The 26,119-nt window shown below is 38.9% G+C and overlaps 1 protein-coding gene and 1 non-coding gene across 3 annotated transcripts; both read right to left on the bottom strand.

Moving 5' to 3' along the window:
* Positions 1-4,491: 4,491 nt before the first annotated feature.
* SMARCE1 (SWI/SNF related, matrix associated, actin dependent regulator of chromatin, subfamily e, member 1) lies at positions 4,492-25,437 on the bottom strand. Of its 2 annotated transcripts, none has more exons than XM_036756591.1 (11): positions 25,348-25,437; positions 23,271-23,322; positions 23,048-23,091; positions 19,816-19,920; positions 12,301-12,381; positions 11,999-12,130; positions 11,735-11,906; positions 10,772-10,944; positions 9,863-9,964; positions 8,825-9,074; positions 4,492-4,769 (listed from the first exon to the last, which is right to left on the bottom strand). In XM_036756591.1, the coding sequence occupies exons 2-11, from the start codon at positions 23,275-23,277 to the stop codon at positions 4,558-4,560; spliced, it is 1,278 nt and encodes a 425-aa protein (XP_036612486.1). In that variant the 5' UTR covers positions 23,278-23,322; positions 25,348-25,437; the 3' UTR covers positions 4,492-4,557. The 2 variants fall into 2 exon arrangements, with proteins under 2 accessions (XP_036612486.1, XP_036612487.1); XM_036756592.1 differs by lacking the exon at positions 4,492-4,769 and adding an exon at positions 7,359-7,636.
* LOC118849274 lies at positions 5,335-5,437 on the bottom strand. The gene has a single exon (XR_005010325.1). It is a non-coding gene; the product is annotated as a U6 spliceosomal RNA (small nuclear RNA).
* Positions 25,438-26,119: the final 682 nt, after the last annotated feature.

Raw genomic sequence — 26,119 nt, 5'->3', positions numbered from 1 at the left:
CAAGAAATGCAAGTATGAGGAGAGATGGATGAGTTGCAATTTGAACTAGTGGAGGAATGCCCACACTGGGTCTTACCACATTTACTACCTCAGTGTCTTGGGTGGGGCACCGAGTGAATGTGGGTGGACACACAGCTTTCTGAACCCCTTTTCTCCAGAGAGGCTATGAAACACCTGTCTGATTTCATGGTGCTTAGGGAACTGAATTTTGTGAAAGGATGAACTGAATTGAATTCTTAGCTATGAGAAGGGCAGAAAACCCAGGTTGCCTCATCCTCTGGGAAATATGGGACAAAACTGAAGAAATTAAGTACTTTTATAGCTCCAAGTTAGTACATAGAATAAGTATTTTTGATATATAGCTTTGGTTATTAAAGCTTTAAGCTGCACTAAGACTTTTGGTACACCCTGGATATAAATTTCATATTTAATATGTCAGAGGGTATTGCAGTGTAAAGATCATTGGATCGCAAATCAGAGGACCCAGGTGCAAAGCCTAGCTCTGATGCTTCCCACCTGTATGACCTTCAGTAAATCATTTCATCTGTCTAAGGCTGCTTCCTTCTTCCATAAAATAAAGGGAGTTGGCCTCTAGACATCTAAAGTCTGTCCCAGCTGTAAAGCGATGATCTGATTTAACTTTTCTTGGGGGGGAGGGTGTAGGGAAGAGTAAAGCTGCATCATGTGAAACAGTCTGGGAGAGAATGGCACCGGGCCCTAGTCAGAACAATGTGGCCAAAGGACAAAGATGATGAATAACACTGCCTTGTATAGTTTCAAGGGTGCCAATCTTTTCCAGGTAGAGTGTAAGGCGGGGGCTGCTTTATATGGGACATTCCTGCTCAGCTGTGGGTCAGAAGTGAAACCCAGAAAGAAGAAATTGGCCCCCACTATTCTGTCAACAAGGACCTATAGGGCAAGTTGGAACATTCCAAAACGGGACATTGATTCAGAGTGCTATGGTTGTCAAACACCTAAGGGAGGGGTGCAGGATTTGGAGGCAGAAAGACTTGCATTCAAATCCAACCACAATTACTACATGTGTGACCCTGGGCAATCTTTCTGCCTCAGTTTCCTCATCTATAAAATAGGATAAGAATAGCACTCCCTTCCAGAGTTTTTGTGAGGATCAAACAAAGTCATTGTAAACCTTAAAATACTATATAAATTTTCTTATTATAAAAATATTATTATTAGAGGGACTAACTGAAGCACCTCACTGAATTATCTGGAAAGGCAAGAGAAGCCAACATGCCCAGTAAGCTAAAAATAGGACATTACAAAAACTTTCAGGAATTTTTCTTTAAATCTTCCTGTTGTTTTATTTTCTGCAATGTCTTATTATTTTGAACATTCTTATTGGTCTTTTGCTTCTAAAATAATAGCTAACATTTAAATAATGCTTCAATATTTGCCAAGTGCTTTTACTTGTGTTATCTCATTTGAACCTCACAGCCTGTCTATGAGGTAGGTGCTGTTATCATCCCCATCCTACAGATGAGAAAACCAAGGCTGTAGAAAGTTAAGTGACTTCCCCAGGGTCACACAGCTGTCTGAGGCAGGATTTGAACTAGGTCTGCCTGACTCAAACCCACTGCTCCATTTACTCTGCCACCTGGCTGCTTAATTTGTTCATTTGATTAATTTTTAATAACAACTTCTGAGATTCCCTTCTGACTCTTGAGGTCTTGTGCTTCTATGATAACAACATGAAAATTAATAACAGCTTTAGGGACATTTATAGATAAAAGAAAGGGAGGGATAAACGGACTCAAAGTTTGCCTCAAGACTCCTAGAGAACTAATTATGATTTCATCATTTTTTTCTTTTGAAGAATTCACACTAAGTGACTGTACACCAGGTTGTTTATTGGCATAGATGTCATGTTGTTTAACAGGCAGGTTGTTAGAAACTGATTGTTCTTCTTCCAGAAGGGGTTTGCCCAGCCCAGAGGTGACGGGGAACAAGATAAAACGTGTGCACTTGCTGAAACTTGGTGGAGAGAATGAACATGCACGGCGGTGTTTGGTTTGGGGTGGGGGAGGTGGCAAGCTTTCTGCAGTGAAGATTTAAACATAATCCACATTTTGTGGGAGAAACCAAAGATTCATCTTAATAATTAATTGCAGAAATTCACATAAACTTTCAGAGACACCAATCGGTCAGTGGTGGAATCAAAGTTAAGTGCCTTCTTTAAGGCAGCTGGTGGCCCAGCAGATATGAGTGCTAGGCTTAGAGTCAGGAAGACTCGAGTTCAAATCCAGCCACAGACACTCATTAACTGCATGAAATTGCTTCTTCAACCTCTCATTGCTCTAGTTAGTTCTAAGACTATAAGGAGCATGAAAAGCTGCGACCTGCCCTGGCACAGGAATTCCTCAACTGAGGCTCCTTACACAAATGAAATCACGGGTGTAGCCCTAGAATCATAATTCAGGTTTTTCTGAAGCCCCACAATCAAGCAGTTTTTGGCCCAGTTTATATACCACTGTCACCAACAGGGGCAGCTAGGTGGCACCATAGTGCAGAGAGCACCCCACCTGGAGTCAGGACAACTCTTCCTGAGTTCTAATGTGGCTTCAGATACTGCCTAGCTGTGTGACCCTGGGCAAGTCACTTAACCCTGTTTTCTCATCTATAAAATGAGATGGACAAGGAAATTGTAAACCACTCCAGGATCTTTGCCAAGAAAATCCCAAATGGGGTCATAAAGAGTACTGGACAGGACTAACGTCACCAAACACAAACTTTGGGCAAAAGGCTATGCGAAGTGGAGGTGATTATTATGAGGACCAGACCTAGATTTGAGGAGTGACTTCTGAGCCTGGGTTACATCTGGATGCTTACAGTTCTGTGAAGGCCTCCTTTGCAATGCTAATTACTCAATGCAGTGCCTGATTCTTGGTGTTTTAAGTGGGCAGCTACCTGTTTCTTAAGGCAGCTTGAGTACCCATGTACTTCTGTTTGCTCTTCAGACTTTTAGGTAGGCCGATATTTTGCCTATAACAGCTGAGAGTCAAGAACACATCTCTATGGGGTATAAAGTAAGACACCCATTTTCTTTGTGGTCTGTGAGCTATTTTGTTCCTTTCTAGACATATCTCTTAAGACAGGTGATCCAGCTGGTTGCTGATAAGACCCTTCCTTTGTACAAATGTTCCTGAATTGCAAGGAATGAAACTAAACTGTGTTTTGCATGTGTTAACCCATGTATTAAAAACACTACTTGAAAGATCAAAACATTTTATTACATTCGAAATTTTAAAAAGAAACATGTCATGGGATGTCAGTATTTAATAAAAGTTTCCTTTTCATGAAGGAGATTTATCATATATTGTCTTAAGTCTAATAGTTTCCATGAAGTTTTATCAAAAAGGTAGGCTTTGACCTAAGGAAATCTGCAGCTTGAAGTCTTAATTCTAATACAATTTTAAGACTATATCCTGTAATTGAAAAAAAAAATTCAATGTATAACTCCCAGCTGACTGCTTTGAAACAGGTTACCAGCTTCAGCAGGCCTGTTTATTCTATATACACACAAGTGTCTGTTATGTCATCAGTGTGGGAAGCTCCCGGAATGCGACGCCCTCCTGCAAAGTAGATTAGTTTCAACCTCTCTAACTCAGGTTAAGTCCTAGGGACTTGCTTCAGCTTCTAATGGTGAAGAGACCTGTCCAGAGTCAAACAGCTAATCAGTGTCAGAAGCTGTAATGAAACCCAGTTCCCCCTGGATCCAAGCCCAGCCCCCTGCCCACTGCCCCACCAGGCCTCTTTAGTCTACATAATGCACTTTAAATTGTCTTAGTTTGGGATCTTCTCCATCTTTGGAAAGTTTAATTAAAAAAAAAAGTAGTTGAATTAACTGGATCAACTAACTAAAAATGGATGATATTCATTCCAATGAAATGAAACTTAGATGAATGAGAGCAAACTATACACAGCATGACAAGTTTTTCATGGCCCTGTGGGCATCCTATTTCACTAACTAGTATCCCTGCTGCACATGGGGAAAGTCAGTAGATGGACATGGCCCAGGTGTGGGCGGTGAGGCCACTCAACAGCTGCGGCGCTCATCTCTAAGGATACCTCACCTGAGGAGCCAAAACACCAGCGAGCTGTATGTAACATCCAGTGGTGTGTAAATCCTGCCTCGGCAGAGAGGGTGCTTCAACACACTGCTCAGAGGAACCCACAAAGTTTAAAGCTGAGGGCTTGGTAAGGACCCAAGTAAAACATGGAAAGGCATCTTTGAGAGTCAAGTTGAGTTGAGTCTACAGCATCAAAAGTTAATTCTATAAACAGATGGAAATTCCTCCCATCCACTAAAGTTTTGAGGCTTTAAGTAGTCAGGACTAGAAACAAAATTTGAAGAAAACAGTGATCTCTACGCAACTGCTGAAGAAAGGCCATTTTACCATTAGGGATATCATAGGAGAGTGGTCCGGTAGTCTTTGGTGACGGACAAAGAAGGCATATACACAAACCACAAAACACCATTAAAACTCAAAAACAGTATTTCATTAAAAAAAATAATTCAAAACATATGGAATTCAACATTTATTCTTTCTTCTCACTGTCCTCTGGTGCAGCATCTGTTGGAGGCTCTTCCACTGTTGCACTGTTGCTCTCTGACCCAGTGTTGCTGTCACTGGTCCCTTCTTCTGCCATACTATCTACTCCCTCTTGGCCACTCTCTTTATCTTCAGGGGTAGATGTTCCTTCTTCACCATTCTGTTGGCTTTCTGTAGTTTCCTCTGGGTGTGTCTCTTCTGCAATCAGATATTTTTCACTGTCAGTTTGAAGGCTAAGATTTACTCTTCCTAAATATGCTGACAAGCAGTTCTTGGGGTGAAATGTATCAAAATTATTGTTGTACACTGTTATTAAATGCTAAGGCTGTTCCAAAAGCCTCAAATCCAAACTTCCGGAGAAAGAGCCTACCAATACTTGGTGCTTGGTTGTTTCTTGTTAAAAATGAAAGAACGAAGACTTTGGTCTAATATCTATTACTGCAATTTTCTTCTTTTTTGTTTTTCCCCATAAAATATGCGAATAACAGTTTAATAGCTTCTATGAAAAACCTGAGCTGGTAGACGCTCAATCTCCTTTTAGACGTATCAAAAAGGGATCTAGACCTTCTCAAGTTAGTAAGCAATTATGCTGGCCCAGGTCTCCTCTCTATCAGCTATAAATTCTGTTTTATACACAGGACACTGTGAAGAATCTGAGTTGACCTGAACTTCCATTTGACCCCACCCTGAACCCACTGTCCTCTCACCTTCCCACCACAACCTTAGCTGGATCACCTAGTTCTCCTCCCACCCCAAGAGTGGTAAGAATATGGAACAATTTATGAATCTGTGTGTCATCTGTGTGCAGGGGACATGCTAATCTTTTCTGCGTCGTTCCAATTTTAGTATATGAGCTACTGAAGAACAGATTACCTGATTCTTATGCTAAATTCCTTTTCCTTCCCTTCTTCCTACGTCACACACTCAACAGACCAAGCTTGTTTTATCTAGGCTTTGCTCACAAGGAGACTGATATGTATGTGGAAACATCCATGTAAAGGCCGTATGGTTGAAAGTGTTCACAAAAAAACTACACAAGCTAGCTAGGTGGCTCAGAAGTTCACTAACTTCTCTTCGATGACCTTGGGAGAGGAACTTCTCCTCTCTAGGGCAGTTTCTCATTCGCAAAACTAGGGGTAGGGGGAGAGAGGAGAGGGGAACAGAGTGGTACAGGGGACTGGATTAGAGGGTTTCCAAGGTCCCTTCATGTTCTAAATCTATGAACTGCGAGTTTTCTCATTTAAAATCATGCAAAACATTTCCACATTAACCATGTTCCCCCACTCCTCCCCCACCCCAAGAGAAAATAACTTGCTTCAATCTACACTCTAAGTCCACCAGCTGTCTTTGTGCAGGAGAACAGCATTTTTCATCATTAGTCCTTTGGCACTGTGGTGGGATGACAGCACTGATCAGTTACTAAGTCCTTCACAGCTGGGTTATTTTTACAATATTGCCGTTTCGGTGTACAATGTTCTCGGTCTCTACTCATTCCACTTTGCATCAATTCTTACATCTTCCCAGGTTTTTTGAAACCATCTCATTTTTATAGCATAGTATTCCATCACAATCGCATATTACAATTTGTTCAGCCATTCACTCCCCAGTTGATGGGCATCCCTTCAATTTCTAATTCTTTGCCACCACAAAAAGAGCTGCTATAAATATTTTTGTACATTTAGAACCTTCTCCTTCGATTAGCTTGGGTATAGCCCGATACAGTGACAGTGGTATTGTTGGGTCACAGGGTATTGTGCAGTTTTACAGCCCTTTGGGCATAGTTGTAAATTGTTCTCCAGAACGGCTTGACTAGTTCAGAGCTCCACCAAGAGGGATTTAGTGTTCCCATTTCCCCACAACCTTCCTAACATTTGTCATCTTCCCTGTCACGTTAGCCAATCTGTTGGGTGTGAGGTCGTACCTCAGAGTTGTTTTAATTTGCAGTTCTCCAAATTATTAGAGATCTGGAGCAATTTTTTCTGATTATTGAAAGTTTTGATTTCTTCCTTTGAAAACTAACTGTTCATATCCTCTGACCATTTAACAACTGGAAAATGGTTCTTATTTTTATAAATCTGGCCCATTTCCCTATAAGAAACCTTTATCATATAAACTAACTGTGAAATATTTTCCCCTAGTTTCCTGCTTTTCTTCTAATTTTGGCTGCATTGGTTTGTGCAAAAACTTTTTAATTTTATGTAATCAGAATTATCCATGTTACCTCCTGTGATGCTCTCTATCTCATGAATTCTTCCCCAATCCACAGATCTGAAAGGTAATTCCATGTTCCCCAAATTTACTTATTATTATAACCTTTGATGTCTAAATCATATACCCAATTTGACCTTAATTTGGTACTTGGTGTGAAATGATGGTTTATGCTAGGAGGCCTTGAGGTGACAGGCTCCCCACCCCGGGACTCCATGCCTAATTTCTCCCAGACTACTGTCCAGTTTTCCCAGGAGTTTTTGTGAAATAGTGAGTTCTTGCTCCAAAGCTAAGATCTTTGCATTAATTAAATATGAGGTTGTTGTGCTCATTTCCTTCTGTATATCGTGTACCTAATCCATTCCACAGACCAACCATTCTATTTCTCATATTATTACAGATTGTCTTGTAGTATAGTTTGAGATCTAGTATTGATAAGCCCTCTTTCCTTTGTAGTTTTCCCCCCCTGCTGATTCCCGTGATATTCTTGAATTTCCTGTTCTTCCAGGTGAATTTTATTATTTTTTCTAGCTCTACCCTTTGGCAGTTTGATTGGTATGACACTAAGTAAATTAATTTAGGTAGTATTGTCATTTTTATTGTAATAGCTAGGCCTACCCATGAGCAATTAATATTTCTTATTTAGATCTGTCTTTATTTGTATGGAGAGTGTTTTGTAATTGTTGAACCAGGAGTCTTCTGAGGATCCTTGGCCCTGCCATGATTCTCCATGCTGTTGGAGCCCCATTCTTAAGGTTTCCTGCTTGGCTGTGACCCAATGTAAGACTGGCCCCTCATCCTATGCTCAAGTTGGTCATCTGAGCCTCTCTCTTCTTTTCTATTTTCTATGTATGTACCTTTAAAGCAAAACAAAACAAAACAAAACAAAACAAAAAACAAGCTGCTGGGATTGAAATCTAACATTCTTCCCATTATCCCGACAGAATAACACTTTATTCCTCCTCACTTTCAGGGGCATAATAGGTCATCAATGTGCTAATAATGATTCTATTTTTCATTCCCTAGGAGATATTCCAGCTTAATGGACTTCTCCCAAGTGACCTAATAGGTAGAATATAATCCATAGTTCCATTAAGTTACTAAGGTTTGGGGCTGGTCCCTGTTTCCTGGGAGAAGAATATACATTTTTCAAATGACCCAGAAAGCAATTTTATATGTAAGATCGCATAAATCTGAAAGCTCACAAATATTCTTAATTCTTTACTACTTCCACTAATGGACTGGAAAAAAGCTTTTATAAATAAGCACTAACTGATTTACAAGTGGTGAAAGGAAACAAAGGAGTGTGTGTTTTGTCTAGTGGTAAAATTAGAAGAGAACAAGATTCTGATTCTCAAGCTCTGCTTTAACCACAAAACGTGCTTTGCTCTCCAAATTTAGGAAGATCAAAAACATGTTCATACTAAACAGTAAGAGACATAGATAATTAAACTTTTAATTTTACTATCTGAAGTGTTAATCTACTGAATTAAGTTTTTACAAGGATAATATTTACTTTTCACATGTCAAATGAGGACATAAAATATCTGAATACAAAGCCCGTGGGTTTAAAGGCTCTCCCACTTGTAGAAGATTTTAAAACGGACTCTCCCAAACAGTGTAGAACAGAGTAATGAGCAATGGCTTTGAAGTCAGAGGGCCTAGGCTCCAAACCCACCTTAGAGTATGTCATCTTTGGCAAGTCATAATCTCTGGGCTTTAGTTTCCCAATCTGTAAAATGAGAGGATTGGACTAGATGGCTTCTGAGGTCCCTTCCAGTATTAGATCTATGAATTCTACAACACTGTACAAGTTTTCCAGGGGATACCTGTTATTATATGTAAAATATCTGCAATTATTTTCTGATGATTTCTGAAGAAAGGAGGGTTTAGTTTGTTTGAAAGCCTTTACCTAGAGCTAGATTTTTAATGTGTTAAGGCCTCTGTGGATAGTTTTAGAAAGGGAAGGTTAAACACCATACCCCATAGCCCACGCTTGGAGGTGTGCTTTGGCCTCACTGTGTCACAAGGACAGATGTTACTACCTGTCTCCATTGGAGTGCTCTCCTCTTCCTTCTTCTCATCACCTTTGCCGGCTGTCTGGTCATCCTCAGTGGTGGTGGCAGTGGCGGCGGCGGCGGCAGTGGCAGCAGCACTAACCCCGCTCTGACTGCGCTCTGCCTGCTCCATTGCTTCTTTCTCTCGTTCCTCCTGCCGTTTGCGGGCTTGTTCCTCTGCCTGGGCAATTTCAGCTGCTATTTTTTCCATGTCTACCTCCACTTTTAAGCTACACAACTACAAGCCAGGAGGAAAAAAATAGTCCTCTTTAGTAAAGTCTCACTTTAAACAAGCAAATTTGGCTATACACAAAATGTCATATTGCATGCCTACAAGACTGTGTGAACCTAGGCCTTTTGCGAGATAAATCATCACTGTTTCTAGTTATTTGTCATATTTATCAGTTTGACAAAGAAAGCCATCCATGAAAGTTGATGGTTCCAAAAGCTCTCTCATGACTGATATTACAGAGCAGTCAGTAATATAATGAAAACATAGGAGTGAACAGAGGACTTCAATTTCTCAGCTCAAGTTACTCATAGTCACATGTGAATCACATCTGATGAGAACATACACTGAAAACTTCATACTTTAGCACACTGTTTGACAGTTTTACTATAACATATAAATATACTTAAACTATACTCTAATTTTGCCACAAACAAGCAATTGTTATAAATTGATGGTAAGTCACTCCTCTTTCAAAAGAGGATAAAAGCTATAGTAAAATTAATTTGGAGAGTGGCAGCATTGTGTAATAAAGAGCTGATCTCAGAATCAGAAAGACCTGAGTTCAATTCCTTCTGGTAACACACAATGGCTGTATGACCACAGCAAGTCACTTAACTTCTCAGTGTGTCAAGCAACTCTAATACAACCATATGTTGCACAAGACTTACTGTCCATCTTTGCTGGAGTTTTTCTCAAAGGGATTTCCTTATACCAATGAAATCAAAAGTTGGTTCCAAAAATAATGAAGAAAAAAATTTCTTATCACAAATAGAATTAATAAATTAAACTGTTACCCTCTTGAGTTCATTGTTAAATGAATCTGTGCTTTCTAAGAACTTCCTCTTCTTTTCCTGGTGACGTTCTTCTATTTGTAAGAGCTCAGCTTCTAATTTTCTCTGTAAAACACAAGATCCAAACTCAGATGTTTTCTAACGGCCAGATAAGCTTTCCCCTTTGCCCCTATCCCCTCCAATACAAAAATCTGGTTACAAAAATCTAGCTTGCTTTTCTAATGGTTCCCCCCGACCCTTTAAAAATGACACGGCATTAAAGAAGAGTTTGACTTTTTCACTTCATTCTTTTCACATCTAGATAATATTTTAAACATTGCAATCAAGAAAGGAAAGTGAATGTGGAGTCCATGTGGTATAGTGGAAAGTCTAAGACTAGAATAAGGAAAGACCTGGGTTCAAATCCTGCCTTTGATCCTTTCAAGCTATGTTAACTCCGGATATATAACCCAACCCACTCAGCTCCAGTTTTCTCATCTGCAAAATGGGGATAATAACAGCACCTACTTCACAGGGTTATTGAAAAAAAAAAAGAGATAATGCATATTAAAGCACTATGCAGAGCTGAAGGTGTTACATGCCCGTTATTATTCATGTTGTTATTCAATAGAATTGCATATTAACTTGTTACTAACTCTCAAACTCTTCAATGATTTCTTTAAAGTAAAATACCAGAGTTAGCAGGCATCTTAGTTAATCTGTATTTTTAAAATCGACAAATTCTCATTACAAGATACCATATTACAATTTAAAATGATGTATAATTATGCAGTAAATTTCAAGGGAAAACCTCACCCTGAATCTCTTCCCCAAACCTGAGAGAGGTTAAACAGAATGTACAGGCATTCAGGTCACCTACTGCACAGCTTTATTCAAGAAGTGGTGAATATTTTCTGAATAAGCAGTTTTTACCTGATGGACCATTAAGGACTGAACCTGCCGTTTGAGAACCTGCATTCTGGCTGTGGTAACAACTGAACGAACATCTGGCACCACGCTTTCACTTAATATCTCACTGATTAGACGGTGGTTTCTCTGGAAACGGGCAGTAGCTGTGTGCTTCATTGAAAAACCATCATCATAGTCTGTAATAAACAATGTGAAAATGCTGACCAAAGCCACAAATGTAACAGACAGCATTTGCAAGGTCAAAAATTAATTGCCCAGCTAGCAATTGTGCTGGGCTTATCCAAGAATGTTGTGGCACAAAGCCATGCAATGGCCACTCTGATGTTAAACATAGGCTAAGACATGTGGAAATCACTGGTCAAGGTGAGAAGTTTCCCACAAACTTTGATAGGATAATGAATACTAGAGAAGGAGTTGGCTGAAGTGCAACAAGAGACATAAGTCATATCTTTTTTGGTCTTGAGGCTCCCCAAAGCACAGACTGAATTTGTGTTTCACTTTTGGAAGTGACTTAAGTTATTTTGAAGTTAACATAATGGAATCTTCCTTTATTTTTAAAATTTTATAATATTGTACTATAAATGTCCATTTAGAAAATTAATATATAATTTATTGTTTGCCTTCCAGAACTCCTGGGAAGGGCTAACTTCAAATTCTTGCCTGCACACAATGCCTTTTTCTTTTTAATTTAAGATGACCAATTATAGGAGAATAGAAGGTGCCTGTGCTGGGGGGTCCTCCAGTTTTGTTTGTCCTTTACAAACACTCAGGAAGAAAATCCCAGTCACAAATTGAGAAGTTTATCAGGTATTCTGGAAATAAAGAATATGAAAAACTAGCAACAGTAGCTATTGTTTTTTTTTTTAAAGCACAAAAAAGGAATGAAAGGTAATGAAAGGCCCTGAAGGATCGTGCTTAATATTCAAGACTTCCCATTATTTAGCTGAAAAAGCCCATCCCTTTTACCATCTGGATCCTCTGCAGGTTGGATGCTCATATAAGGTTCTCCTTTCTCCATTCGGGACTGTCTCTGTCGACTTTCCTCCTCTAATGCAGCTTCAGCTCGACTTTTTGCATTGATGTAAGCAAGGTATGCAGGTGAATTATGATAGGCCTTCATAGATTCATTATACTCTATCTGCAATTGGACAAAATTGGATTTTCACATTTGTGATTAAAATATCCAAATGGTCTATTTCTGTGCTCTTACCCTACTCCTTGACATATTACCTTTTCTGCTTCGTATTCATTCAAATATTCTTGTTTCTCTTCATCAGTAAGGTCTCGCCACATTCCACCAATAATTTTGCCAATCTCCCATAACTTTAAGTCAGGGTTGGAAGCCTTTACTTGGTCCCAAACCTTAAAAAGAAAACATCCATACTTTTAATATTGGTCAAAAATACATGTGGGCTTTAAAACAGTCTTGGGTTAAAAAAAAAAAAAGATAAGCCAACCCTTAAAATCATCATTAAGGTTTGAAATTCTATTTAAAAGCACAAAGATTCCACTTCTTGATATTTTGTACCCACCTTTCTGCTGTATCGCATATAGGGCATCAGAGGCTTATCTGGTGGCTTTGGGGGTTTGGGAATTGTAATGCCAGAGGAAGCCTGTAAAAAAAAGAGAACTGGATAATCAGTTGCAAATAGCAGCATATGGCAACCTGGAAATAGACATATATAAAAAAGTATTTTTTCTACTTGTCCAATGATGCTAGATTCAATTTTCTCCACTGAAAGACATCTTCACAAAGGCATCACCAGAAAACCAAGAAAATGTCTCTGAAGGTACACTGCTTAAGACAAAGCAGCACGAAATGATCTAGACACCAGAAATATGGATACATGTCAATGACTTACAGTTGAAACACCAACTGGCATTCTATGTCCTTTAATTTACAAACATTTTGTTCCAATGACATACAGTCAACACTTGATTATCTGCACCAAACCCTGAGCCCCCTCAGCACTTAGCAGACATACCTAGTCTGCTGATAATGCTCTGTCATTGCTTTGTAACTATCAGCATAGTACCTAGACTTAGTAGAATTCCAAATTCAAAACTAACCCCTCCCCACCAAACACAAACAAAAAAGCCAAACCAATGACTCCAGATCAAATCAACAACCAAAATACTCAAACCTTTACTTACCAACCTTAGAAACTGGTTACCTTTCAAATCCTCAGTTTTATACTTGGGTTTAAAAAAAAAATCAATGGCATAAGCATAGGATGGGGGATATGTGACTACACAGTAATTCACGTGAAAAAGTTCTGGGGGCTTTAAGAACATATTACTAGCTTAAAAAGAGTCAACAATGTGACAAGGCAACCCCACACTCTGGGATCTTAGGCTGCCTTAAGGCAAAGAGTGTTTGGAACAAGAGAGATCCTAATTCTATTGCTTGCACTGTTCTGAATATTTTGTTTGGTGCTAGAAGACAGATTTTAGGAAGGAGACTGAGGCAGTGAAGGTCAAAGTAACTAGGAAGGGAAAACCATTTTATACAAGGATGTGTTGAGGGAGTTGGATAAATTTAGCCTGAACAGGAGAACATTTAAAAAGGATGTGATAGCAACCTTCAAGTATTTGACGGACTGCACCAGTTAATAAGATATAAAATAAAGTTCATCTCTTTCTCTCCTGAATAGGTAAAAAATTATAGGTAACAGGTAACTAAAAGATACAGAGTTCTAAGGTATTTGGGGATTGAAAGCCATGTCAACTTTAAAAAGCTCCATATCACACAAAAGTGGTATTCATGTAAACTATAGAGAAGAGGAAAAGAAGAGATAGAAAAGGGATTTAGGAGAAAGAAGAAATAAAAGGAAAGGGAAGGGAGGGAAGAAAAGAAAGAAAAAGCAAAAGGAAGGAGAGGATTCTTACCACATGAATAGTAACTGTGTTAGATGGCTGATGACCTCAGGCCCAAGAAGCTATTTTGGGGCCCTTGTCTTTGGAGGCATGCAGGTGGCCCAGTGGATAAAGCACTGGCCCTGGAGTCAGGAAGATCTGAATTCAAACCTGACCTAAAACATTTATTAGCTTTGTGGTTCTAGGCAAGTCATTTAACTTCTGCTGGTCTCAGTGTCCTCAACTGCAAAATGAGGATAGTAATAGCACCTACTGCATGAGGACTGTATGAGGTATTTGAAAAGGAAACAGTGAACGGCATATAGTATCTACTTAATAAATTTTTAGTCCTTCCCTCCCCTTCTCTGAAAGCCTAAGATTTTATTTCAAGACCTCCCCATAACAATGAAAAACATGGAAATGGCAGGAATGGGGGAGTGAAGTTAGGCTCCAACATATGAATATACTAAATTTTTAAATTTGTAAGTTGTAAAATTCATTAAGTTCGGTATGTTGAACACATTTTCTTTAAAAATCAATGTTATAAGTAAGGGACTGTATAGACTATACAGCACAGACCACATCTCTGGCTCTTGTTTTCAATGATTGCTTTACATCAAGCTAACTGGATTCATTCCTACTGAACTGGAAGAAATATCCTAGCCTGCAGCATTTTCCTTTGTAACATCTCTTGAACAATACATATACTTCTTTTCTGATACTGCTATTGCTCTGGTGTAGGACCACATCACCTCAAGATTGGACTAACACAATAGCCTGTTGGTTGGTCTTCCTGCCTCAACTCTCACCCCACTCTAGCTCACCTTCTGCTCAGCTGTCAAATTAAATCTTCTTAAAATGCAGATTTGAATCCCTGACCCCTGCTGTGCAATAAACTCCAGTGGTTCCCCATCACATCCAGGATCAAATATAAAACCCCACATTTGGCACTCAAAATCCTTCACAACCTGCCCCTCAAACCCCTACCTTTTCAGTTTTATTATACCTTAACCTCCCTCCCCTCATGATCCAGTGACACTGGCCTCCTTGCTGTCCCTTGAACAAGACATTCCATCTCCAGACTCCAGCCATTTCCACTGGCTACTCCCCACGTCTGGAATGCTCTCCATTTGTCTCCTGGCTTCCCTCAAGTCTAAGCTAAATCTCATATTTTATCTGAAACCTTTGTTCTTGACTCCCCAAAATGCTAGCCTGGTTAATCCCTTCCCTCTGTTTATTATCTCCAATTTATCCTATCATTATCTTGTTTTTTATAGTTATTTGCACCTTGTCTCTGCCATCAGACTGTGCACTCCCTGTGGGCAGAGACCCTGTTATTGCCTTTGTATTTCCAGGGTTTAATCAAAGTCTCTGGTACATAGTAGGGGCTTAATAAATGTTAGTTGGCTTACTGCAGCTCTGACAGTATTTTTTGAATATAATGTGAATAAGTAGAGTACAGGTAAACTGACATAATCTATATTGCACTCAAATTATGAAAATCTTACCCTAAGTTGTAAAGCAAACTGGCAACTTCTGGGCCTACCACCAGAACAGAGTATGTAAGAAGATATTTACACATTTCTAAAAACTATTACTCAAAGAAGGATATCTTTATTTAAAAAAAAATGTGGAGTTTTGCTGGTAGTTGCTTTTTTTGCAATTTTATGCCATGTGATTTTCAAAATACTTTCATGGCAAAATCCTCAAGTTCCAGCAAATGAGAATGTTATTCCAAGCAGTAAAATCACTACACTCGTAGTTCTACACTGCTGGGGTTCCAGAGAAGGAAATAAAAGAGTGAGGTAGAAAGACAACCTTAACATTCCCTTATTTCTAAGTTTTCAGAAAGAAATCAGGAACACTTTTAGAGATCAAATTGTGGCAGTATTTATCCATGTAGTGATCTACAGGATTTGCTTTTTTTCCTTAAGGCTATATTAATGATCTTTTTTTTCCCCTAATAGATTTTTACCCATTTCCTGAGTTACATTTTCAAAACAAGAGCACACAGGAAGTTTTCCCTACTAGTAATTGGTTAATTTGCATAAAATACGGTAAAACCCCATTATTAAGAACTCCTAGGAAAAAAGCTATTCTTGATAGTTATTTTCTGGCTGGCTCAAGGTTTACCCCATCAACGGTATTTTAACCCCTCCAAACCTCTTAACTATTCTGGATGAAAATATTTAGACAATTTTTAGATATACACACCTAAACAGGAGATACTTTTTCTTGATGACTTTGGATGGCATTATGTTGTGATACAATGATTGTCTCAGGGCCTTTTGTGGGAGGTAGGGCAGAGAGCTGGCCTGTAATCATTCCTCTCATCCTCTAATTTTCTTTCTAATCTTGGAAACCAGATAATCAACTTTAGTAGAACTACATGTAAAGTGAGACTTAAATAGATCCTGAAACCCCATCCTGGTAGTAAAATGCCTGAGCTTTAATATGAGGACCTTGTGACATCGACTTTTCTTGCTCAGAGAGATTCTTTTGGTTATCTCCTAGTTTTCAGATGTTTAGAATAGATGAGGTATTTACGGAAGAAGTATATCATAAGTGTGTGTATGTGTTATTGCTCTAAAGCGGATGAGATGAAATTTCTGTTGAAAATTTGTATTAAAACACCTTGTTCCAAACTATGAATTATTTTGACTTTACAATTCTTTGTGAAGAGCTATCATTAGAATTAAAAAAAAAAGTTTCACCAGTGCCTATAGAAATGTAGTTTTTGTCTATGGGTTGAGAAGGAAGGGAAACAACTCGGTCATGAGGTTTTAACATAGACTGAGGGGAGCTCACAGAAGAGGTAGAACAAATGATCTTGCCCAACTATACCTTTTGTTTTATCGAGGAAGAACTAAGGTCCATAGACATAACTTGTAACTTGCCCAAAGACACAGAGCTACTCAGGAATAGAACAAAGGCTGGAGCCCATATTTCCTGATTCTGAGCTTAACCTCAGGGCTCTTTGCACTGCACTGTACCATTTCTTAGGGATCCCTTGAATCGACTTGTATCCTCAAATCTTAAATGGACTTTTCACACTAAAATATGGAAACAGTTTTGAACATATAGACAAAATTTTTTTTTCTAGTTTGTTTCTGGTTCTGGCATACAGCAGGCACTTAAAACATGCTTGTTGACTTAAAAATGAATGGAAATTCAGGAAAAGATTCTTAAGTATATATAACTGGGTAATCAAAAAGGTGGTTTTAAAATTCCTAACTAAGAAGTATTAGAAATGAGTTACCTAAAAGAATACTGAGTTAAAGTGTCAGAAAACCCAGATTAAAATCCCATTTCTGTCTTTTACTAGGTATAACACCCCGAGCAGGTCTGGTAACTTTTTCAGCCCTCCGTTTCCTTATTTAGACAATGGAAGTAAATAAGAATATAAGTGGAAGCCTACGTCAAAGACTCTATATGTTCTTGGAGGTAGGTTTACAAATACAAGCAGAAGTAATTTTGTGCTTCAAGCCTCCCCTTCCCCCACCAATCATACGACCTATTTGTGTCAAGCCCTATCTGCATCTTTAAAGTGGGTTTCTCTATTTTTATGGGGTCCTTTGAGAAGAACTCTGTTTTCTTTTGGCTTGTAGCATTGTAGCGTGGTAGAAAAAGTACTGGCTTTAGAGTTGGGAGACCTAGGTTTTAAGTCTGGCTTTGTTGCCTGTGTTTGTGGGCAAGTTAATTAATTTGTTTGGGCCTCAGTTCTCATCTTACCTTCTATTATTCTAATACAGTTTGATAATTACTAACAACATAGACTGTAAGGGTGAACATATTCATGCTGCTTCAGGACCTTTCCACTGTCACTTTTCCTTCTGGTCTAAGCGCTCTCACCTTTAACACCTGTGCCTTTATGGTTCCTGTAGCACCCAGAAGATGTACACGTAATTATGAAAAAGTACTCAAGTGGGTGATCATAATGGGTGAAAATTTGTCTATGAAAAAATCTCTTAGCTAGATTCCAGTGAGGGTGAAAAACAAAGAAATATAAAATCCATACAGGATTGAAATTATTAAGAGTGCAGAGATAACAGCAGAGTATTAAATACCTGTATTTAGAGCAACAATTTTAAAGAGTTGGGAGCTAAGAGCCAAGAGAACAGATGCCCCAGACTTCACATGCATAATGTTTGAAGCTGCTGAACGGATATTAACAGCTTCAATTTAAAAAGCCTCTCAGTGCAAGGTCCTATTAAAGAGTCGCTAGCTAATACCTACATCTCTCATTCACAGGGGGAAATATAAAGAAAGCAACTGAAAAAGAACCCAAAGTACCACAAATTCCTAAACTCAACCATTTACATACCAGCCCACCCTGGAGTCAGCATTCACTGCAAATGCTCTGTCCTAAGACATCAATCACCAGGACGGAGTAGGGGAGAAGGGACTAGAGTTAGGACAAGCAGCTTTCCAGCTCTTCCTGATGCGCTCTTCAGTGTTCCCTCATTACTTGGTGGACAATGAATTCACATGTCAGACACACTCGCTTTTAAGTACAATATGCATTTCAAAGTAAAAAGAAATTATATTGAGATTACAGACACCATTACTTCTATTCCATCAGTACTGATAATCAAGAGCTGACTGTAGAACACGGTATCAAATTGATTATTCCATTGAATTTGCTGCCTGCATAACTTTCTGCCAGTATTTTGAATTAACTAATATAGATTATTTTTTCCTTTAATTAAATACATATTATTAATCTTTCATAATCTTCCCATTTCAAAGTTATGCACCCAGGCTTAGGAAAACAAAAATGTACATAAAAGTTGTATGCATTAAGGAATGCATACACACATGCACACACTTAGGATTCTCTTCTAAAATACCATGAAATAGGCATGGCACATAAAACTTGATATGCTTGTGAAGTACAAATCATGTGGAAACAATGAAAAATCTAAGACAAGAGGAACCTATCAAGCCAAGTAATGGACTTAGCAAGATAGACACAAATTTTGATAATACCGAGCTTCCACTCACAGTTTACTACAGGGTGAGAGGGTTTCTTTTATGGCTACCATAATCCATTATACTACCTATAGCTAGAAAATAATTCAACTGTTAACAGCCATTCAATGAGTAAGTTTTAATTAACATTATACTTAGGTATTTGGTTTTTTTTTTTTGTTTTTGTTTTTTTTTTTTTGCTTTTTGGCAGGGCAGTTGGGGTTAAGTGACTTGCCCAAGGTCACACAGCTAGTACAAGTGTCAAGTGTCTGAGGCCGCATTTGAACTCAGGTCCTCCTGACTCCAGGGCTGGTGCTCTACTCACTGCGCCACCTAGCTGCCCTATACTTAGGTATTTGGAAATAATTTGGCTTTTTGATCTCTTCCTAAATAATTTATACATTTAAGGTAAGGCACTTTTGCTTCTTTAGTATCTAAATTTACTTGTATGGGACCAGCCTCATACTGAATTTAATGCCATCAAACCCTGTTAGAGTGAGATCAAAACATATTAAAGGCTGCTCATTTAAAATAAACAATGCAAGAAGTTTTAGAAAATCTATTTCTTACATTCTTTTTTTTCCTCACTCTGGAAATGGGTGTTCACATTTGTTCATCAGATTTTGACCTGAAAGTTTTACTTCCTTTTATATAGCAAAGGCAGCATCAAAAGCCTTATCTTTTCAAATGAAGAGAAGTAGGTTTGCTTTCTTTGGTGACTGCTTGGGGATCTGTTATTAAACCCAAAGAACAAATGAGCTGCCAGTATAGTGAGGTGAGAACTGAAATCTCAAGTTTCTGGCACAGCAAGACAATGCGTGCTATCCCTTACCTAGCCTACTCAGTGGGTTTCATTCTTAATCAGAAAACTAGCTCTTTAATCCCTAAAACATCAGATGAAATGGATAAACTTCTCTATAAAAATTTATGATTTTTTTTTCTATTTTCAGTAAGTGAGTTCAGTATTTAGGCTTCCTCCTACTGATCAAGCAGAACAAGTTATTCTTTTGCTCCAGGTACTTTTTTCCCCACAACTCCATTTTGGGGGAATGTAAAATATTACAATGGAAGTGCACAAAGTATTGGAAAAAGCAAAGTTAATTTTTGCAGTCAAATTATTTTTAAAAATGGCTGTATCCATGATTTGGAAGGATCTAATTGAAGCCATTTCTGCTCAATTCCAGGTGTCTGCTGGATGCCGTAATAGTTGATTCTCCTACCGTGACCCGGCTGTTGGTGCCCGGGTTCCCTCCCAGCCTGTAGTTGTTGTAGGCCAGATGACTGTATGGATTGTATCCCACAAACCCTGGTGTGCTGGGCATTTGCTGATGGAAACAAATGAGACAAAAACACGAATGAGAAATGAGCTCAAACGAGGAAAACACAGAAATGAAAAATGATCTGCATATGGCATGCAAAAGCAACCTGAACTTAAACAAGCAAATGATGGGTTGTAGTTAGGGTTGGCTTTTTCAATATAGAAACAACTCCAATAGAAACCTGTTTGCAGGTTTGTTTTTGTTTTGGCAGATAAAGCATTTAGATTTTACTACAGATTCAGAATTACTTTACAATCAACTAAAATGGGCATGGGTCTAAAAGTGACAAAGACATACATTCTAATTTAAGCTATTAAATGATAGAACTCAGGGATATATGGTATTTTGAGACAAGAGGCCTGGAAACATGATACACCAGAGGTCCAGGAACACTGTACATACAAGACAGCACACTGTTAAGCATTATGTGGACACCACCAATGATGTCATCTACCAAACACACAAATAAAAACAAGCAATGGATCTGCTTTCAAGATATATATAAAAATATAATTGCATGTAAATATGAGAAATGACAAGCACCTGCTTAACTAAGACTGGGGGTTCCCAAATACAGGGGAACATACCTTGTGGAATTCAATGGATGTCAAACATGATTTCAAAACAAAGACTTGTAAGAAATGCATGGATTTAGCTTAAACTTTCTTTTTGGACTACATTTTATTCTTTAAAAAAAAAAAGTCGTCACTTTTATAAGCTCCTTTTTCTTCTTCCACTTCCTCTTCGATTCATCTTCTAGAGCTCAATCTCGAACACTCTCTGAATTTTGTCTCAAAGTGTATTACTTCTCCAGTCAATCCCTACATAATGGTCTTTAGTTTTTCTTTTCCTACTTAGTTCTTTGGTAGCACTAGACATTTTAAGAATGCAATTCCTTAATTTGCAGCAGAAACATTGTGTTTTGTCAGTACAAGTGAAATGGGATCTTAAATGGCCCTAAGTTCATTACACAGAGGAGCCTCATATGATTGCTATCAGTTAATATAAACATGTCCAATGTTCATGAGAATCACAACAAAGATGCATAAGGAAAATGCAACAGGGAGACTAAAAGTAGTAAATTCTTATCTTATGAAACTCAAAACCAAAACAAGCGACAACAACCATTTCATCTGAACATTTGATTCACAACTTTAAGCCCTGTAGAATGTAGACACCCAATTCATAAACTCACCCTGATTCAACTGTTAATAATGCAAAATAAAAACAAGTTTCAAAATATGCTGTTGTGACCCATCCTTCATGTCTAAATATAGTGTACAAAGAAATATAGAATTGAAATATTAGGAGAAGTAGCAGTTGACCAACTCCTAGTCTTTCCTATTACGGAAGACGCAAAAAACAACTTAAGGAGTCAAAGCACAGAAGAAATGAGGTGCATTTATTCTGAGGAGTACATTTTTTGGTGGAAGAACAGAAGAAAGTGAGTGAAAAGAGCCATTAAATTGACATAAGTCTGTTAAGTTATCAGAATTCTTACCAATGAGTATCTAAAGCAACATTATGATGATATAACAATGTAAAACTATTTCTCAAGACAGGTAGAAATACATTTTTGTATTTTAGTAATAGAAAAAATGTGATTTCTCAGTTGCTCTATTTTAAAACGAAACACTCAGAACTAGATATAAGAAAATTTGAATTTTTACCTAAACACTGGCTAAAAGGGATATTTCCAATAGTACCTCCAATAGGTTAGAAAAATAGTGGGAATTATTACAAGAAAATAATGAAAGAAAAAACAAAACCGAAGGAACTATAATAAGAAGCTGAAATGTACTAGACTATATCAGTTTCAAAACTAAAAGTATAAACATTTGCTCAATTTCATCTGTATTGTTCCTAATACACTGCCACAGAGATGGCTTGTTAATGTTTTTTTTTTATTTAAGGGGAGTGAAATAATCCACAGACCCCTCAGAGCCTTTTGTAAGACAAAGAAATATACACATTTGTAGCTGCTTAAGACTTGTGTAGGTTGTCCTATTTGAAAGCATGCAATATGATTTCAAGATTTTTTTTTAAAGCATCTCATTACACAGAGGACAAAAAAATTGCTAACAAATGTAAATAAAACATAACTAAGCTGAAATAATTGCCATAGTGATTGTCTGATGGGGGAAGACACATTCGTAGTAACACAAAGAATCTAGCCTTAGTACAATGCAAAAACTCAAAATAATTTGACATATGGGCACAGAGAAGTTTTATATACATGAGTTTGTGATATAGTGAACTACCTCAATTTTTCTTAAATTCCAGAGAATCAGGTTTATTGAGATCTGAAGAGCTAACTGTTCAAAATCAGATTTGCAGACTGGGCAATTATTTTCATGCTGACTGGAAGAGTCTCGTATGCACTGGGCCAGATCTTGCTGAGTTAAAAAACTACTCCATTGTAACTATGACTCTCTCTCAGATCAGGAAGGTATTATTTAAAGAAGTAATGATGCTATTAATCTAGTATAACATGGCCCATCTGTAACATAGTCCTTCCCTAAACAGCATGAAAATGAAAACGTTTTTAAAAGTGCTTGAGGGTTGTTATAAAACTAGGGATTTCATTATTCTAAAAAAAGACTACATAACTTTTTTTTAAAAAAGAAATATGGACAGAAGGGAATAAGCAACAACCAGCTGAAGGCAAAATTTTTTTAGTGAAGAAAATGGAATCTTCTGAAGGGTAAAACCCAATAGTTTTTTCATTAAATAAGATGATGGGATCAGCCTAGATGACCTCCAAGGTCCCTCTGAGTTTGAAATTCTATGATTTCTTTTTAAATGATGCCTTGCCAAGATAAAAGAGGTGAAATCAGAGTTATGATTATCATAGGGTCCTTACTTTTTCCCCAGTACAAGAAAAACTCACCACCAGGAACTTATTTTGCAATTGAGAGATCACTGTATCTTGGCAGTTTATTCTTTTAAAATTTAAGGGTTAGTTCAAGGCAAGGTGTGAAGAGATTTTAAATATTTAGTAGGAAGTATTATTTTTACATGAAATGTTTTCATTCTGGTTGCTGTATTACTGAGTGATTGCTACTGGAAGACATCTGGGTTTTGTAGCAAGGCCAGACTTGGCTATTACATTAACAAGAAAATTAAAACTTACTGTTGCAGGAGCTGGGGTGGGAGGTGGGGCATAAGATGGTCTTTCTGTTTGAAAGAAAATAAATAACTTCTTGTAAACAACGGAGATATAACACTAAGCAACAAAACTACCAATGGCCCTGTTTTGAAGAAAAATTTGAGAAAGAATATTTTGGAATTCCCATTTGCTAGGGCATTTAGTCCCTTATTCACATAGTTTGATAAATATAAAAAATGAAACTTACTTGACATTTTGGAAGATTAAGTTCTCAGTCCCTTAACAATGAACTTGGGACACTAAAAAAAAAACAACAAAACAACAAAGAAAATCAAAAGTATGCATGAGAGAATGTTTTCCTAGGCAGTCAAAGAATATGATAAATAAAATAGTGTTTCTGGGTAAAACAACTCCAAATTTTGCCTTTTCTCCTTAAAAAAAAAAAATCCTCTAAGAATGTAGCTAGGAAGCTTATTTTCTAGAATTAAAATACATATTACTGGGGGAAAATAACTGTGATTGGACTAATGCAATAGTTTTTAAAAGTTTACCCTGAAATTCTATGGGATTACTGAGCTATTCTCATTTTACAAAATATCTGCTAATAACCTAAGCAAATTTAAAGATGTTCCTTTAAAAATGACTAATAGAAAGAATACAGCTAATCAGCAGTTGCTTTATATTTAGTGTCTTGGAAACTGCTCTTTATTACTATTTTGAAGCTGGGCAAAGAGTAGGAATTTCCACTTCTTAAGGGAAAACTACAACTATTCAAAAAAAGAAGCAGATATGCTATACGAGCAAGAACACTGATCTGAAATCAAAGCTCTTAGGTTTTAAATCACAAATCTGTCCTGCGACTTTGGGAAAGTCACTTAATCTTCTCTGGGCCTCAATTTCCTCATCTGCAAAAGGAGGTGATTAAGACTTGATCAGGAGTTCTCAACCTGGGGTCCATAAAACTGTTTTTAAAAAACACATGTATTTTAATGGAATTGGTTTCCTCTGCTTCCTTGTAATCCTATGCATTTTATTTAGTTAAAAAAAATATTCTGAGAAAGCTTTACCCTATTGCCAAAGAGGTCCATGATACACAAAAAAGTTTAAGAATCCTTGGACAAAATGATCTCTAAAGTTCCTTGCAAGACTAAATCCTGTGATCCTAAATTTGTTTTAATTAACTATAAGTTTTACAGAAATAGTAGTGTTTCACTTTATTATATTCCTGAGATTGGACAAAGGATTTATGAGCATAAAATAACTGAACATTTTATGAGCATAAAGTAACTAAACACTAAATAGCCAAGTACAGTGGAAAGAACACTGACTCTAGAGTCAGAGGACCATAAGTGTAATTCCACATTTGACTATTTATTTTCCTGTGTAACCCTGGGCAAATCACTTAATTTCCCTGGGCCTCATTTTCTCATCTGTAAAATTATGGGGTGGGGGAAGGAGGGGAAGGAGATTGGATTAGATGGCCTCTAGGGTCCTTTCCAGCTCTAGATTTATTAAGTTATGATTGTGTTTGTCTTAAAAAGGAAATATCTCATTTTAAGTACATATAAGTGGGAAAACTAAAAAAAAAAAAATCAGAAAAACGACAAAGTTAAGGATCCCTTTAGTAAAGGTCCAAACCATTACAAGATAACTTTCACCCAGCATCACACCCAGTGACTGCAATGTGGAATGAATGCATCAGACAAAGATGATTTTGGGGGGCATGTATCACCTCAACAAGGTTCTTTAGTACAGGGGGATGGGGGGGGAGGAACCATGTCTGCAACGGGATGAGAACTCCTGGTGGATCTAGCCTGTTACTCTAGGGAATTTCCCTGTTTTTAAGGAAGAGGAGCATGCAGATGTTATGGAGTTCTGACTATGGAGTCTTCACTTACTTAAACCCCTCAGTCAAGCTGTCACTTGTGAGCCTGCTCGGCCGCACTTCTGGGGCGAGGGGGTGGAAGAACCAGGTTGCTCCCGGGGGATGGAGGTCGGACTGCATCCCGCTCCCCCCCCCCCCCAGGCCTCCACATTTAAATTCTCTCAGTTAGGAGCCTGACACGGATAGAGCGGCTGCTCAGGGACCGCGGCCTAGACAAAGAGCTCCAGTTTCCCCGTCCCCGGTCGGCGGGCTGCCGGGACCTCAGCGGGCTCCAGAGGCCACTCCAGCTGGGGCCGCCCTAGGCCTCACTCACTCCCACCCGGGCTCGCAGCCGCCCTCGCCGCCCAGCTTGGTCCCAGATTCGGGGTAGAGGTAGGGGCGCCGCGGGGCTCTCACCCCCGGCTCAGTGGCCCTGTCTTCCCCCTCTTGCTTCACTTACCCTGGCTCTGGAGAGAGGCCGCCGCTCCGGCTCCTCTTCCTTTGTCCCGCGCAAGCCCCGCCCCCTCGTGCCGGGCCGCCGCTTTCGCGGTCGCACTTTCGACACACTGTCAGACTCGGGGCCAGAGCCAGAGGGGGCTCCTGGGAGAAAGGAAGGGCGCGAAGCCGTGGCATTGCCGGGCGAGGAAGTATCTGTCACCGAGTTCGTCTCTCTTTTCTCTTAAAGTTACTCGAATTCTGGAGTTTTTCTAGCGGGGCGCAGATTCGCCACAGGAGCGGGAGTGGGAGGGGCGGGGAGGAAGACGACAGCCCATAGACAGGAAGAGGACCGGTTGGGAGAGTAAACGCAGCCTCTCCTGGAGGCGTGGCCAGCGCGACTTGGCGCTGGGTGCGTGGCGAATGCAATACCTCGTGGCCCAGAGCGCGCGTTCGCACAGCCTTTCAGACTCGAGCTGGGGGAGGGTGCGAGACGCATCGTGGCGTAAGAACGTGGGCGTGCGCGTGCACGTACGCATGCGTGCGCACTACCCCAGCTCTGAGCGTGCTCCCGCAGGACCGTAGGGCGAGGATTGCTCACCGTTGTACTAAGCTGAGCCTAACCTTACCCACCTATCTCTCCGTGTGCTAACCGAAATGTACGCCAACAGCAAATAAACTAGAGACCCTAGCGGGAAAGGAGGGAGGGGGGACCCGCCTTGGAAGGTGGGGTTAAGATTTTTAGGATTCAGAGCTGGAATGGATTTGAGAGATGGCATCATCCGTTTGTTTTTAGG

Source organism: Trichosurus vulpecula, chromosome 4, assembly GCF_011100635.1.
Source record: "Trichosurus vulpecula isolate mTriVul1 chromosome 4, mTriVul1.pri, whole genome shotgun sequence".
Classification (NCBI taxonomy): Eukaryota; Metazoa; Chordata; class Mammalia; order Diprotodontia; family Phalangeridae; genus Trichosurus; species Trichosurus vulpecula.
This window is presented reverse-complemented; position numbering and strand designations above follow the sequence as displayed.

Coding starts and splice junctions, on each gene's coding strand:
- SMARCE1 (XM_036756591.1), bottom strand. Junction 9,965..10,771: donor AGTCCTTAATGGTCCATCAG/GTAAAAACTGCT, acceptor TGTGTTTTACAG/AGAAAATTAGAAGCTGAGCT. Junction 9,075..9,862: donor TTAACAATGAACTCAAGAGG/GTAACAGTTTAA, acceptor CCTGGCTTGTAG/TTGTGTAGCTTAAAAGTGGA.